The 16,701-nt window shown below is 39.7% G+C and overlaps 2 protein-coding genes across 4 annotated transcripts; one reads left to right on the forward strand and one right to left on the reverse strand.

The window, feature by feature from the left end:
* Positions 1–877: 877 nt before the first annotated feature.
* On the reverse strand, positions 878–4,233 carry reep5 (receptor accessory protein 5). Its single transcript, XM_076284423.1, has 5 exons — positions 4,009–4,233; positions 3,553–3,646; positions 2,338–2,476; positions 1,695–1,863; positions 878–1,256 (listed from the first exon to the last, which is right to left on the reverse strand). Exons 1-5 carry the CDS (start codon positions 4,124–4,126, stop codon positions 1,207–1,209), a joined length of 570 nt encoding a protein of 189 aa, XP_076140538.1. The 5' UTR covers positions 4,127–4,233; the 3' UTR covers positions 878–1,206.
* Positions 4,234–4,783: 550 nt separating this feature from the next.
* dcp2 (decapping mRNA 2) lies at positions 4,784–14,253 on the forward strand. Of its 3 annotated transcripts, none has more exons than XM_076284420.1 (11): positions 4,784–5,082; positions 6,229–6,380; positions 6,524–6,651; positions 6,894–6,992; positions 7,447–7,599; positions 7,698–7,810; positions 7,988–8,086; positions 8,863–8,968; positions 9,126–9,212; positions 12,207–12,258; positions 12,697–14,253. In XM_076284420.1, exons 1-11 carry the CDS (start codon positions 5,030–5,032, stop codon positions 12,843–12,845), a joined length of 1,191 nt encoding a protein of 396 aa, XP_076140535.1. In that variant the 5' UTR covers positions 4,784–5,029; the 3' UTR covers positions 12,846–14,253. The 3 variants fall into 3 exon arrangements, with proteins under 3 accessions (XP_076140535.1, XP_076140536.1, XP_076140537.1); XM_076284421.1 differs by having other exon boundaries at positions 9,129–9,212; XM_076284422.1 differs by lacking the exons at positions 12,207–12,258; positions 12,697–14,253 and adding an exon at positions 9,482–12,198.
* The last annotated feature ends 2,448 nt before the right edge of the window (positions 14,254–16,701 follow it).

Here is a 16,701-nt window from a genome sequence, read left to right on the forward strand (position 1 = left end):
GAAGACACTGCGTAACTGGAGATTGCTGTTAAAAGCAGTACAAGTTAAAGAGGATCAAAAAACTACAATACTTCATTGCACATGTGCACTACCTGTTTCCAGTTCCACTTAAAACCCTTTTTAATTCACCGTAGAATATAGGGAGCTTCTGCTCCAGTTATTTGAATGGGCAACGTTCACCAGGTGTATTGTCTCCCAAAGACACACCTCTTCATTTGTTTGACAAATTATGGTACAATCACTTCTTCCGGGGACATGCACAAAAGTACACTTGCAAAAGAGACAACAGACTTCCTACTAATGAAATTCTCTCAAAGTTTATACCTTTACCTCACTGGTTCAGTTCAGTGCTACCTTAGTTCTGTCACACTGACACAAAAAAGACCAACCAACTCCGGGGGTATAAAACTACATTTACATGAGGATTTTTTTCTCATCAGAAGTCTGGATCTAAAGATCTTTTCAGCTCTTTAACCCAGTTTGTTTCATACCAATCAGAAGTCCACTGAAAACCTGTATTGCCATCACAATAGTACACTGCACAGCTGATGTTGAACACATGGTCCAGTCCGCCACATCTAACAAAGCAAAAGACAAACGAAAGCAAACTCTGGAATGTGATCAGTAAGACTTGGTCACTTGGGAAATCACTGTTAAGAGTACAAAAACCTTTGACTGATTTTAAGTGTGTATATAAAGTGAGAAATAAATGTTGATCCAAACTCATGAATAAACAACACAAGATTCAAACAGAGAACAAGGCTGCATTTTAGGACTCCAACACCGTGGTAATTTCTAACTTTAACAAACTGCAGTTGTTTTGTCTTAAATAGACAGCCATAATGTTCATATGAAAATGACTTAAGTGATGAACCAGTTTGACCACTTTTGGCTTTATTTAGATATTTTAAGCATAGCAAGAGAACAAAGTGACTTTCAGCATTAGGATATACAATTTAAATGTTGTGAAATTGTCTTGCAGATATCCGACTGCATCCAAAAGGCCTTAAATTAGTTATAATGCTTAGGTCTATTTGTTTTTACCTTCAGAGACAGGAGAGGTGCAAAACCAAAAGCTATCCTCCAGTTTTGTTTTATAAAATAAACATTTAAAAAAAAACTTCAAGGCAACATTTATTAAGGTATGTGACAGACATTCTCCTCGGGTTTTCAACGATTGATATGAGATCCACTCCAGGATTTTCCTTAGGTGCTCTTCTTCTCTTCGAACATGATGTTGGCTGTGGCTCTCTTGGCTGCAAAACAAAAACCAAAAACCTTTGCTGTAATGGGTGGTTTTCACAAAGACTTTCTCAGTAAGAGGTTTTTATGAGAAAAGTAAAAATACAATAAAGAATGAGATAAAACACCTTAACTGACATTAATGTAAAATGTCATAGAAGTACAGGTGTGTAATGTATGGTAAACTGTTACATTGTAAGGTATGGTAATGTGACAATACATCGGTCAGCAACATGGAAATGATCATGTGTGTTCACTTCATTACTGAAATGATGTCAATTGGAACAAATGACTTTGGATGCTCTTAAGCTTTGTCTTTCGTGTGTTCAGCATAGAAGGTAAGAGGTCACAAATCATTACACAAACTAAACCTACATGACATCAATTTTAAACAATGCTCATGTATCGACACATCCCACAGAGTACCAAACTGACTGTTTGCACTTCCTCACCCTCATCTTTGAACTTGTCAGCTGCTTCGGATGCCTTGTCTTTAATATCCTTCATGGCACTGTCAATCCTGGCTTCATTCTTCAGGAAGATGGGACGAATGATGCGATTGTAAATCAAGATGGATCCATTGGAGGGAGTGGGAGCCATGCACCACACCAAGAAAGCACACTGTAGAGTACCAAACAAACACAGATCTTTACATTGTACATTGTGTTTTTTTCCTCATTCCAGAAACCATTGTTAAATATATCCATGCAAATAGTTTTATTAGATCAAACACTGGTGGTTCAGTGGGGGAAAGGGTTGCCATGGAGTTTTTGATAAGGCTACAAAAAAGAATGTGCATGGGACTGGTCTGTGGTTGGCAACAAATAAAGCACTGTTTGTCAGTGCTTCTCAAAATACTTTTTGAAATAGACATTTATTTGTCTTGGACATAACATTGTGAGAAAATTTAGGAAAAGTGCAATAATGCTCCTTTTAATGTAGTAAACTACATACGGAACAAAAAAACTAAATATAACATGAATGCAATTTGATCTTATTGTTTGAATAGCAGGTATTTGCAATATAAGTCTGTCTTAGCTAATTACATTACTGAATACACTGAAGCCAACCCTAAATCAAATATTTGCCCTTTACCTTCAGCATATAGTAGAATGGGAACCAGAACAGGAAGAGGTCAGCGAAGAACTCAGCCACACTGAACACCCCATATACCACCCAGTAAGTCAGCCATTTTGTGTCGTCATCTTTGGTTATACTTTCAATTGCTTTAATCCTGAAAGTGACACAACCTCATTAAGTGGATGCCTTAACGGGGAAATAAGCACGTAGAGACAATGTAATTACCTTGTCAGTATCATAAATCGAACAACAGGAAAAAACAAGTGTGCCGCCTAACCATGTTACAGGCAAATACATCGCTCACAATTTGGGTATCCTCTCCTTGACACACTTCTCAGTGCCTTGCCACTGACTCACTGTTTTACTATGAAACTGGGCTATTACATTGAACTTTATACAGACTTTGTGTGTCTGTAGACTGGTGTCTACTTGAACACTAAGATGCATGTGGAACCAACTACCATGCAGCTGTGGTCACTACTGACGGAGATGAGTCACTTGCCTTCTCGTGGTTTGGTAACCCTGTATTTCTGTGCTTTGTAGGCCTACATATTCTTGTGTAACTACGGACTTACCAAATCACTACAATTCTACAGCAGTCATTTTTGCAAAAAGTACAGCCATTTTTTTGTAATTCTTTTTAAGACCACTTGAAGAAAATGATTTGACACGCTACTCTGTAATCTTTTATCTCAACATTTTATGTAATACTCAACTATCACAAAGGCTTATGTTATCAACATGTGAAAGGTGTATCCCTTTAGGTAAAGGCCTACAGGTCTTAAATTAATGGAAGGGGGCAAGGCACTGATGGTGCAATATCACCCTATCGATTGACATCCTCCATTTAGTGTTCCCAAGAAAAATTATTCACTGGGTGGGGAGGCTTAACACAACTGGTAACGTTGGCCTATAGGCCTGAAACAAACCAGTTACTTCCTAAAGGTTAGCTGTATGATCCTACATACATTTTCATAGGCAAAGAAAGGTGAGGTCGACCACGTGGTCCACATCTGTGTGCTACTGTACGTCACGTCTCCCACTTTGCTATCACCAAAAGCTACCATGTGTTTAGAGGGTGTGTATGACCTATCCATACTCATCACGGCAGTAGGCTATGGCCCGTAGGAGGGTGAGTGACGTAATTCACTGACAATTGTTCCGGCAATGGCTTTTTCATTTGTAATGTTACCATGCTACTGCAGGTTATACAAGACACAATATACTCACGATATATATGCTGGGTAAGCGAATCCAATCAGATTACACAAAAGAGAAGCTCCGTATCCAATCACGAGATATATAGCAATAATGGCGATGATGGCTGAAATAGAAGGCAGCGTGATGAACATTTTAGATCTATGTCAAAATAGAACGGACATTTTATTCACATTATGGAACTGTGGCGGCAGAATACATCGTATCTTACAGGGCAATCAACATCTATTACCAATGACAAAAAATGGTGTAGGCTATGCAACGCATGCAACGTTTTATAATGGTTGAGATACATTCACATATACGATACAATAATGTGTCCAAATTATGTACAAAAACTATTGCTATCAGAATACTTGATTTGGTAATATTGGAAGAGAGAGCGTATGGCCCTATGTACAGCATACAGCATAACGGCTTTTTTTTCTCAGTTCTTGATGCCGTGCTGCGCTAGTGTAGGCAACTTACCGATTGAAATATAGGACCTATTCACTCCCGTTTTCGTTTCAATCTTCTCCAAAAGATCTGTCATAAGATTTTTCTCATGAAGAAACTTATCAAATCGTTCCTTTAATCCGTGTGCCATGGCGCCGTTTCCTGTATGGCCGTGTCAGTTGATTATTCAATAAACTTCATAAACTGCGACACCCATGCACAATAGCTCTTTTCTGCTTCACCCAAAATGATGGAGTGAGCGTAACAGGGTACGTTTTGCTACGTAACGGCGCAACCACACCCTTCCTTGTGGGCAAACAGTATTGTTTATTTCTTGTACATAAATTATGTCACTATAAACATTTCTACTGCTAACGTTGCTCATTAGCCATGTATGTATTACTTAAAAGAGGAATATTAAGTGCGCATCAGTGCAAAACGTTAACAATATTATGGTAGCAGCTATTACATTTTGACTGCGCCTTTACTGTTCATGACTCAGTATCAACATACAAAGTCATGATGTTCTGTGTCTTGTATTGTTGATAATTGTTTATACTTTTATTTGATGCACTGGGATCTCTGCATAGACTGAGAAAGAAGCTTAGAACTTAATTTTATGATAGCTTTCCTCCTTTCCTCTCCTTTCAAGTTATTTGGCATCGTTGTGAATTTTGATTGGATTTGCGAGATGCCTGTCATATATAGCTTAATATTACTGGTTCGATATTTTTTATGAACGCCCTTATTTATCAACCATTGGTTGAAACGTTAATATGTTCGTGGTTTGAGCCCACCCTGCATGGACAATAACGTGAATTTGCGCGGCGTCTCACTGTATTTTTAGCAGAGTGGCTAACTAGCTAACTACGTAGCTAGCTAATTTCCGATGTAGCTAGAATACTTTCTAGGTTGTTTTATGAACTTTGCTAATGTATAGCATGGCTATGTCTCTCTGCCAGAACTGGCTAATGTTAGGGTAGCAAAAAGAGTAGCTTTGCGCTGTACACCTTCCAAAAATAGTTTGGTTGTTCGGGATGTTTTTATCTTTAACATGGAGACAAAACGAGGGGATATTCCCAACGGCGTATTGGACGACCTTTGCAGGTAATGTTAACTAGTTAGTTAGAAAGGGTTAGCTTGAACTATCTAAAGTAGTCTTAGAGTGGCTATTAAACAATAGGATTGCAATGAACATTAGCATACCATTAACGTTATGGCTTTCAAACGCATTCAAGCATTTTAGCTGTAGCGAATATTGAGCGATTGAGATGTTTTTGAGGTGGAGAAAATTACATATTCTACCCCTTATTTGTTTGTATCTACATAGGTTAACCTGATAATAACATTAGCTTACCTGCAGAAGCCAGCTAACGTAACTTAGCTGTAACGTTATCCTTTTAAACTGATTTTTTTTTAATAGCAACAGTTAGCTTGGCTGTAAATCTGAAATGTGAAAACATTAACTGTATGCTTTATAACCAAGCTAACTCAAATTGTTATATCTGCCTCCCATTTTATTTTCAACCAATTCAGCTAACGTTACTCTAAATGTGAATGTGTCATTTGCAATGTTATTTGGGAACGTAAATGCTAGCAAAGGTTAGCTAGCAAAGGAATCCTTAGGTTGATTCCTTGAAGTTACACAGCGTATGTCTAGGGGGGAAACGAAACCTCCTCTTACGTCTTGTTAGATATCTGCCACCCATTTTATTTTCAACCAATTCAGCTACTCTAAATGTGAATGTGTCATTTGCAATGTTATTTGGGAACGTAAATGCTATCAAAGGCTAGCTAGCAAAGGAATCCTTAGGTTGATTCCTTAAAGTTACATATTTGTCTAGAGGGGAAACGAAACCTTCCTCTTATATGTCTAGTATGTCTACCCATACAAATATTTAGCACGTTAGCCTTACTTTCAATGAAATATTAAGTTGTTATTGTTGATTTGAAACATAAAATGGCGCGTTAATTGTTTCCTTACGTTTAGTTCGAGAGTTACAGTATGTGTTGCCTTGATATCCAGAAGACTGGCTATCAGCTAATGTATGAGTCATTTCCTCTTAAGAAATTACACGCCGCGAAATGATGATACCTCTTGTTCTATCACCTAATATTCTATTACCTTTTAATGTATGTATGCACGCATCCATATAGCATTTTATTCCCAACCTTGTAGCATATTGAGATAGAGTACTTGTTCTGTTTTACTTACTACATGATTTATATCGATGAATTTCTTTCTCACTACAGCCGCTTCATCCTTCACATCCCCAGTGAAGAGAGAGACAATGCCATTAGAGTTTGCTTCCAAATTGAGCTCGCCCATTGGTTTTACCTGGATTTCTGCATGCAGAATGCACCAGGACTACCTCAGTGTGGGATAAGAGACTTCGCCAAGGCTGATATCCTTTGTTGTTGCTATTTTGGTTGTTTTAATCAATTTTGTCCTTAGATACCAAATCTGTCCTTGCATTGTATTTTATTGCGCTGTGCTTTATCTCTGAGCCACAAGGCCTTGAATACTCACTTTCCTTAACTATCATACTTTTTAATCATTGTCCCTTTCTGCTGCCGCATGGGGAGGACGTACAAAAGGTTTTAGATCAATGGAAGGAATACAAGATGGGTGTTCCTACATATGGTGCAATTATCCTAGATGAGACATTGGACAATGTAAGTAAAACATTGTATGGGCCCATGAAGGCCTACGGTCACTTGACTGCTCTTGGGAAAGTCTAGAAATTCTTGGAAAGTTTTTATTTTTAAGAAAGGTTAAGTTTTCAAGTTATGCCTCTACAAAGAATCTCCCTTAACTAACAGTGATTTTTGTTTACCAATGAGGGAACTGAGCACATTCTCTAGTCTAGACCATCATAAGAGCTGTGTGTGAGTTGGGCCTGTATTGTCTCCTGCAGGCATTGCTAGTTCAGGGCTACCTGGCAAAGTCAGGATGGGGTTTTCCAAAGGGAAAAGTAAATGAGGATGAGGCCCCCCATGATTGTGCAGTGCGTGAGGTGAGAGATTAATTTTTTTTCTCTCTCTCTCTCTCTTCTGATATTGCAATCACATGAAACATTATCATTACTGGTAATATGCCGCTGTTCCTGTGTAGTATGTCTTGATCTGTTTGAATGCAGTTTATGTACCCTTGTGAATTTCTTATGGTTGGACCTATTAAAGGAAAATTCCAGTGATTTTTCACAATAATCTCGGTTTCTCAGACCTACACTCTGGGGTCATGTTCATGAGCCCCCATGTTCATGCCCCTAGAGTGTAGCGCTCTAGCTGCTGGCTGTAGCAACTCAAGCCAGCTAGAACCGATTGTTTTCAGGGTTTTTTCATACCGACAGTACTCGGTGACCTTGAGAAACAGAGATCTATGTTAAAAATGAAGGCAATCAGTAAGAATTTCACCCTGTATTTCAAACTTTATACTAAATTTATTCACTTTTGATGTTTTTTGTGTAGGTGATGGAAGAGACGGGTTTTGATATCCGAGATCGTATCTGCAAAGATACGTACATTGAGCAGAAAATCACAGACCAGTTGGCTCGACTGTACATAATACCTGGAGTCCCAAATGATACCAAATTCAATCCCAAAACAAGAAAGGAGATTAGGGTACGAAGAAATTCTTGTCAAGTTGCATATTTATTTTTATTTCCACATTATAAATACTGGAGAGGTTGATTTATTTATTTATTTGTTCCTTTCCCCAGAACATAGAATGGTTTGCTGTTGAACAACTTCCATGTCACAGGAATGACATGACTCCTAAATCCAAACTTGGACTAGCTCCCAACAAATTTTTCATGGCCATTCCATTCGTTAGGTCTGTATATAATGGCTTTCTCTTTTTTTTTTCAAGTGCAGTAGCTATTGTCTGACACACATAACTCTGGACTGTATGACAAATGTTGCATTGTTATCAAGTCTATGACAAACTTTAACTAACGAAAGTAATACGCTGAGAACTGAAAGGTGAAAACCGTCTCTTGGATGTCCACAGACCTCTCAGAGAATGGATTGCCAAGCACAAAGGGGAGTCTACAGACAGTGATGAGGATTTTGCTTCCAATGGCAGCACTCCATGTAAACCACATACCCGGTAAGCCATATGCCATGCAAACAAACATATTTTCAGAAAGCAGTGTTTTAGGGAGATGGTTGGATGGATGGGAGAGGGTTGTTTGAGCAGTTGAGTAATTTCTTAAATATTTATTTTATAGAAATTAATATGATCTATACAGTTGGTGAGTTCAGCAGTTTTATCAAACAGGCCTTATAATTATCTGTAGAACAGACACTTAGTCAAATATAGTGTAATAGGCTCTTTGCACATACGGCTTGTTTGTTTCCCGGTGGAGCCAGGTGTGTTTTTAACCTGCCGCTATTGGTAATGTAATTAGTGTCTACACGGACCCGTTTGGGTGTTGCACCCAGTAAATCAGCACTTTACGATAAAAAAGTATTTATGCAAATTACAACACAGTTAGTGTTCCACCAGAAACAAAGCAGCCGCATTGAGAGACTTTTGTGCAAAGAGCCCATTGCTACGTTTCCTCATACTTCCCTCATGTGCATACTTGAGCCTCACTCAGTATAGTAAAATGTCTTGCAAATTTGCAGTATTAATATTTGGACTGTTACTTCTGTGAATTTTAGGCTTGCATTTGAGCTCTTTAAATTGTCCTAAAGTCTTTCCTGGACCATGGATGGATAACTCGAAGAATATGTTTTTTTGTGAATCAAACCGCATTTTACAATCAAGATACATCTGCCCTTATTAGATTGCAAGTGGGTTTGGGGTATATGATAAATGTTCCTGTAACCCACCCTTTAACACGGTCCCTTTTTGTTTATCCTTCTCATTTTTATTTCAAGGTCTAAATCCAGACGCACCCCATTGTTGACTGAAGCATCCCCAGGAGATGTCTGGTCCAAGCAAAAGCAACAAAAGCCGTCCGGGCAACCAGCACAGGAAATCAAGGTTTGTGCAAATATGTTCACACGTTGCCCTGGTAAATAATTCAAGATATGTATTGGTAGAGGTCGCGTCTGACTAGACAATGGCTTTGTAGCAGTCAAAATTATTTTTAATATGTTTTAATATATCCAATGACTGATGATTGTGTGTGTGTTCACAGCAGAACCACAGTGCAAAAGGCAATGGGAAGAAGAACCAGGGCTCTCCCAACATGAAAAAAAGATCAAACGGGGTCAGCACACAACAGGTGAGCCCGACTTCAAAGAAAACATAGACTAGGGCTGGGCTGAACAAAGCCATCCCTCGCCACCTGTGGTCACATGCTTGGCATGTTGGAGAGAGAGGTTTTGATAATGGCTGCCTTAGTTAACAAATACACCTAAACCACCATAATGTGCAGTTTGCAATAGACTACACCTACACCATCATAGTATGCAATAATGCCTTTAAAGTAGGAGTCATTTGTGTTATTTGTTTAGTAATTTGTGAGCAATTTGAGTTTGTTTATGTAATTAGAAAACCCAAGATGGGCTGATTTGGAGATCTACAATGTTTATGGTCTTCTGGACAGTCATTGTTTGCATAGCTTGGTGAACAGTAGTGGGTGTAGCTGCCAAGGAGACAATACGATACCATCACGAGGATATTTGGACAACAAAACCATTATTTATATTCTACCATCAAGCAAGTATTGTGATTTGATTCTGTGATTTAAGGTTACGTTTGGTGTACTGGGAATCTCTACAGCCATCTTAACATGGTCAATTTGTTAACTGCTTTTTCTGACTTCCTTGTTCTGCAGTGAGACAGCAGATGAATGAGGTCTTGTGCCATCTTGTGGAAGTCAGAAGCAGGCACAAGACTGCAGACGTTTAACAATAGAGTTGCTAATCATATAAATGAATATATACCTTTAATTCATAACCTTATCATAGTACTACACTGTATCAATTTTTTTCCTACCTCAAATAAACAGTGAAGGTGTTTTTTGCTAGGTAATGTTAAGAGATACCATGGAAATAGTTGGAGAGGTACAATGTCTAGTTTGTTCTGTACCTGTAATTCAGTTTATTGCAGTGGTTTCATGGCTGTTTATGGAAAAAAACAACTCCATTCAGGGCTCCAGAGTGCGACCAATTTCTAATTTTTCAAAAGTGTGACTAAAATAAATCGGAGGTCGCACCGGTGCGATCAGCTATTCGAGAGAGGAAAACGTGTCCGCATTGAAACTCTACCTTTGGTTCAATAACAGACACATATTTGGCCAATATCGTGGTTTAAACAAATCACAGATAGTGAAGGGCAGGACCTCCCCTCTGATTGGCCGTGGCCCAGTGCCTGTGTGTAAATTTGAAACTGCGTGTGCTGCAGAGAGAGAGAGAGAGAGAGAGAGAGAGGTCAGAGACCCGTCGGATAAACAGTGTGGGTGTAGTTGCATTACAGTGTGGTCACATAGGCCGAGATAAATGTCCCTCTCCTCACTGCCTTTCGGCGGCTGGCAGCAGCAAACCGATCAGACGAGCCCGAGATGATGATCAAGTTTATCGTTGCCTACGATAGATAGGCCTAGTGAAACTTCCCTTCACCAAGTTCAGTCCGAAATAATTATTCATCAGAAAAATAGTTTGAACGTAAACCCGACGTACAGGAATGCCACTTGTGCCAAATGTATAGGAGTCATTGTAGATTAAAAGACGTCTTAAAATTGCGAACAATGCATACAAGGCCTTCCCGAACGACAGAGATACAGATATCGCCGAAAAGGAGTGCGTCATTGACCGCAGTTACATGCAGGGAGTAACCCGGTTTTAAACAGCAATATTCGTTTTGCGCACGAGTTGTGTAAACTCATTCTGATGGCATCAATCAATTTAATCCGGTATTTGGCGCTAACCGAATATCACTGCTACATATAAAGCCCGAATATTCCCTGCATGCATAACTGTGGTCATTGTGTACGGTGAATTGAATGGACTCATTTAGATCGAGCATGGCAAGTCATTGCAATAGCCTATAATAATAGGCCTACCATTTCGTTACTGCATTAACCATAGTGATGTTCTTATTGAAAATTTAAAAATACTAAAATTAAAAAGTAAATTGCATTGTGGGGCTGTCAAATGATTATTGCAATCATCATTGCAAAATCACATAAAATCCCCCAGGCTACTTGGAACATCTCTTTAAATTGTGCTCAAATACATTTCTATGGAAGATGCTAGCATGGCGAGCTGGTTTAGCCAAGGCCTAAAGATCATGAAGGATAGTATGTAAGACATTGAGCTATAGATTTGAAGCCCTTAAAAGACGTGCACTGTTAATTTACTCACTGTTTTTACACACATTTTTATTTAATTCATCTTGAGATGTTTTAAGTTTACATTTCAGCTCAGTGAAGCACTTAAAGTACCAACACTTCATTAAGTTACTTTTCTTGTAGAATTGTAAATCATAAGGCATAGGACAACCTATATAGGACAGTAATTAAGGGAAAAAAGTGAACCTGCTGCGGTGTTAAATGCGATGTGGTTGAAAATGTGGGTGCACCTAACTTTTGTGCTGGTGCACCTAAGAAAAAAAGTTAGGCGCACCAGTGCAAAAAGTTAGTCTGGAGCCCTGCCATTTGAAAATCTGAACAAATAAGTATAGTATGCCTATATGTTGTACCTTTTTTAAAGGGTTACACTAGACAGTCTGCAGCCAATAACAGCAGGGTACAAAAGTGCTATATTGGGTCGAGTGTTTCTGCTTGCTTAAATAACCAGCGAGCCAGGGGTGTATTTCAGGTGCGTGGTTTAGTGACCTAGCTAAATTAACCCAGAGGAAGTGGTACATCCTCTAATAGAGGAGCCCTATGGCTGTATTCCCCCAACAAAGAAAAGCCAAAAAGTTCTATTAGGAGGTTTACTGCTTTCTGTTAGTCATCTTGCCCAGGTTATTCACTAAACTACTCAGCTCACATCTGTTCATTTTGGATAATTGGTTGTCATGTGTGTATTGCTGTTATCATTTTGAAGCCCCTGAAGCCACCGGGTGGCAGCAAATCTAATATGCAAATACTGACATGACATGCACTTTTGCCTAAAGGGGGCGCTACAGCCTTTAAAAAATTGCTCTTAGATCCACAGAGCATGTTATGACACTATGATGGCAAATTACTACTTGGCCCAGTACTACTTAAAATTGGGGAATCCTGTGTGTGCATGTGTGATGTATTTATGTCAAAATTTCTGTTGTGCAGAAAGATGAAAGGAGACTTCAGCCTAGAAGACTACAAGACAACTTCGACACAGGTCAGTTCATTCATGTTGTTTTATTATTTCTGGCTCTTTCGCGAGCATGCTAGGAATAGGACTCGCGCTTATTTTTCATGCCACACGCAAGCGTGTTGGAAGCGTTTCCGTTCAAAACAGTGAAGGAAAAAAATTACGTGAGAAAGAGACGTTTTAATTGGCAGAGAGGCCGCCGCAACGCCGCATCAGACGCGCTTCTGGTAAGCAAAGACATAGAAAACGTTCACGTCACGTTCCTGCTTTGAAACAGGCCTAACTGTGTCACGGTTTGTGTTTGTACAATGACTGTTCTCACTCTCTGCCAGCAGTATTTGGACACTGAGAGTGTATGGTTTCTGAGGCTTTTTCGTTGTAGTTTCATTCTGTAAATCTCTCTCTCTCTCTCTCTCCCTCTCTCCCTCCCTCTCCCTCTCCCTCTCCCTCTCTCTCCCTCTCCAGATGCTGTCTACAACTCGTACGGCCTCAACGGCCAGGTCCCAGGCCAGCCGGGCGCCATCAATGGAGACTCCGAGCACATCCTATCCTCACGGTCCTTCCTCACCTTCAAGTTTGACAGGGAGGCCATCATGAAGTGCTTTGACTCATGAGGCTCCACGTCCACAACGCACACCCACTCACAGTATTACCCCCCACAATGACACTTTACTCGTCGCTGGGCAGCACATAGCTATTCTCTCTCCAGTCAAAACAAAGGAAACCCGTTTGCAGAGGTCAGAGTAGGGGATGGGGACAGTGAAGGGCCTGAGAGGTCTGAATCGTACCAACTTCTTGAATAAAGTGGAAGAAGTGTTCATGTGTAGATATATATTTTTCCACCCCTGAAAAAGGCAAGAATTATGGTTGGGCAATTGGCTCTGGAGCCGTTTGTTGCTGCACTGTTGGTACCAGCTTCCAGACTTGGCGTCTAGGACCGAGTGAGGTGTGAATGTGACTGCAACTGCATCATGTCGTGCACACGTGGAAACCACTTGGGGAGAGCCCACCTGGCATGTTGAGTGCACCAGTTGTTGACTGGACGGGCATGTGAGTGTGTGTGTGTGTGTGTGTGTTAATGGGTGCGCTAATGGGTCTGTTATAATGTTGTGTACCCATAGCCAGCTGCGCCTCCTGCTTCCTCTGTGTGTCAGATATACGAGACATCTGCAGGTACTGTACTGCGAATATTTTGCACCAACGCGCTAAGTACCATCAATAGTTGAGGGGCGGGAATTGTTGCAGAATCATCTCTGTGAAGGTCTTGCAGAAAAGAAGGGCGAAGGAACTCTTGCACTTTTTCTAATGCTGTCGAGGAATTGGTCCTCTGGTGATGAATGTTACTTTAACAAAAGAAGCAGTTTGTTCGAAAATGATGAGGGTTTCTTCAGGGAACTGTTCTCCTCTTCTGCCTCACCCTAAACATACACTTCCACCCATCTACTCAATAAATGCATTAGAAAGTCACTGTTTTAATGACCACATGGTTTAAGCAGTCATTTTTCAGCTTTTTCTGAGCCATCGGTGACTAGTACTGAAACCTGATTGTGGATCTGCGATGGCTTTTCCGATCATCATGATGACTCATCATTTACTTATTTGCTTCTCTTACATTGAGCTTTTAAAAGTGTCAGTTGTGAACACTGTACTGTACATTTCTAGCAGTGTGTCTCTCTTTGTAAAAAAAAAGAAAAATGCTTCCTTTATTTTTTATTATGTGACTGCTTGTGTTGTGTGAGATGTCATCAGGAAAAAGTCATTTCCACGTTGTTGTCAATGTTGTCTTAAGTAACCTTTCAGGTTTGCTATTTGTATTCATATTTGAACCGGCACTGATTTTGTTTATTGTTTTTCTCATTTTGGTTTCCTTTTACAGTAAATGCAGTAACGTTTGGACTGGATAGTTTGAAAAATGGAGTTCCATCAGTATGCAATGTGGTTCGCTTAGTTACCGAGCCTTGGGGGGGGTTGCGTTTGCTGTATATCGTCTTTTGCAATAAAACCTCGTCTCTTTAGAGCTAATGATGCTGTCTTTCCTGTCTTCATTTGGGAGATCTAATCATGGCCTTGTCTTTTTCACTGAAGTGGAGCATCATAATATACCCATAGACTTCATCTGATAAAAATAATCCCAACAGACTTTTTCAGCGCACTTCAAAAGACTGTCAAAGAAGTCTCTAAGCCGTTATCTTGACAGGACTGGAAACTGATTGGCTGGCATTAATTTTGGACGGAAAATACATTTAATGAATTCATTAGTTTTATATATGTATGTATGTATATATAAATATATATGTTCAGTATTGTGACACTCATGTAGGTCTTGTTTATGAGCTATACAAGTTAAATACGTTGGGTCTGGTGTTATAGATGCCCAAATACCCCAAGTGGACTACAGGGACTCTGCAATGCTTTATTTACCCACAGATTTGATGTATGCCTTGGCGCCGAACATCCGAGTTTTGTGGACCATATACTTTAACAGATAGCAGGATCAAATAGATAATGTCAGAACAAGGAGTTAAAAATCAACCAGGAATAGACTGATGGATAAACGGCACCCACTCTATGTAAATATTGTGATAAACCATCTTGTTGCATGTGAAAGGCATGTAGCACACATATTAAAAAACCGTTAGCAAGGTCCCCAGAGCTAAAACATGAGGCCAGTGGGTCCACATGTACCCTGTCCCTGGATGTCTGGGCTTCTAAAGGGACACAGCTATAGGTAAACTGACTTGGCTAATGAGTCGTACGGAGTCGTAAAGCAACCCATGCTGTCTATTTTAGAAAGTGTAGGTTCTCGTGCTTGGTGTAATCAGTCAGTCTTGGGGAAATTGCTCTCCCTTGAGATATTCTTATGAAACTAACAAATAAAAAAGAACATTTCTTGACTTGGAAAAAAAAAGACTAGCCACACAGATGCACAAACTACATACAGACCTCTGGATGTCAATGGAGGTTCACAGCTCAGTGTTTTTTTCAGTGGTCATTTTCTAGATTGTGTAACACCACTCTTGTAGCTACAGTATATGTAAATCAATGAACCCAATGTAACATCAGTGGAACATCAGTAAAAATTACTTTGAATACTTTGATTCTTTTATTACACATCTTAATTGCTTTTTAACAACTGCTTACTCACGTTTTACAAACTGCACTTACAAAATACAAAACACTACAATGAAGCCACATGTAAAACAATTATTTACTTTTTAATCTGATTATATTTTTCCAAACTTGTTTTTTGAAGGACAGTGCCTTAAAAAGTACACAAGTATTTAAGGTCTGACCTTAAAATTTAAACCATGGGTGTAATGTTTTGCAAAACGTGTTTTATGACATTGAAGCCTGAGTCAAAAGCTGAGAATTAGCATATGGTTTTGCAGATTTGGTGTAGGTTTTTTGTTGTTTGAGTGACAGGTTTCAGAAATTGTCTGAAAGATTTTGTCTGTAGCAATTCATGAAAGCTGTAATAAGGAACCATATAAAAACGTCTTGCCTGCATTTGTTATGGTTATGGGATTTGGCAGATGCCTTTGTCCAAAGCTACACACAAATACAAAACAATATAATACTTAAAAATTGTAGGTGTCATTTTCACACAGAGAAATATGTGAAACCATCAAGTATTGTCTCAAAACTCAGGTCTGAGTTTAGCCAGTTCATTCAAGTAGAAACCTTCTCCTCTCCTGACGTAATTGGACAGACAGAAGTTATTCATTAAAAATTCTCTTGAGGAAGGCGTGAATTTAATGAGGGATTAGTGCACTGATTGGGGCTTTTGATGCCCTTAACTTCGTCTGAAGGCATTGTTTTTCCTCATACTGGAGGAAATAAGACCACATACACCAAGGGGTCACTTGTGCAAAGTAAGGCTTGAGACAGCTGGAGAGGAGGGAATAAATCTTGTGAACGTGTTTGTGAGTTATAGGTCACTTTCACCTGAAGTCTGTAAGCCCTGTGGGTGAATTCAGTCCTACTCTTTTAGTAAATCAAGTATGCTCACCACCATATGACTTTCAGTCTCTGCCTCCCTCTCTCTCTTTCTACCTCTGTCTCTATCCCTACCTCCATCTACAATTCATCCTCCCTTTTGATGCATCCCTCTCCCCCCAACACTTCATTTCCTCTTTCTTTTCTCCACCATGCATCCCCCACTTTTTCTTTCTTCCCTCATCCCCCCTTCTTCCTTTCCTTTCTTCCTGTCTGTCTCTGACCTTTCAGGTATGTTATCTCTCTCTCTCTCTCTCTCTCTCTCTCTCTCTCTCTCTCTTCCATGTGAGCCTCTGTGAGACTCAGACCCATGCCTTAGAGCCAGAGACGCGGAACAAGGGTGACTGGTTGTAATGGGATCCCTCAAGTCTGGGGGTGTCCCCTAGGTGAAGAGTTAATTTATAAGACACACTCTGATGACCAAAGACTGCCGGTAAAGTTGGACACATGTACTCTCTAAGCTCCACTCTCAGA

The sequence above is a fragment of the Alosa pseudoharengus genome, unplaced genomic scaffold, assembly GCF_046254945.1.
Source record: "Alosa pseudoharengus isolate Yale_2024_CS ecotype anadromous, Long Island Sound unplaced genomic scaffold, YU_APseudo_1.1 YU_APseudo_1.1_scf_14, whole genome shotgun sequence".
NCBI lineage: Eukaryota > Metazoa > Chordata > Actinopteri > Clupeiformes > Clupeidae > Alosa > Alosa pseudoharengus.

Bases quoted from the DNA above. Each gene is read 5' to 3' on its own strand.
- dcp2 (XM_076284420.1), top strand. From the start codon at position 5,030: ATGGAGACAAAACGAGGGGATATTCCCAACGGCGTATTGGACGACCTT. The intron at 6,381-6,523 runs ATATCCTTTGTT...TAACTATCATAC, and splicing joins AAGAGACTTCGCCAAGGCTG to TTTTTAATCATTGTCCCTTT. The intron at 7,811-7,987 runs GTCTGTATATAA...GGATGTCCACAG, and splicing joins ATGGCCATTCCATTCGTTAG to ACCTCTCAGAGAATGGATTG.
- reep5 (XM_076284423.1), bottom strand. From the start codon at position 4,126: ATGGCACACGGATTAAAGGAACGATTTGATAAGTTTCTTCATGAGAAA. The intron at 2,477-3,552 runs GTGAGTATATTG...TGTCACTTTCAG, and splicing joins GCTTACCCAGCATATATATC to GATTAAAGCAATTGAAAGTA. The intron at 1,257-1,694 runs GTGAGGAAGTGC...TTTGTTTTGCAG, and splicing joins TGACAAGTTCAAAGATGAGG to CCAAGAGAGCCACAGCCAAC.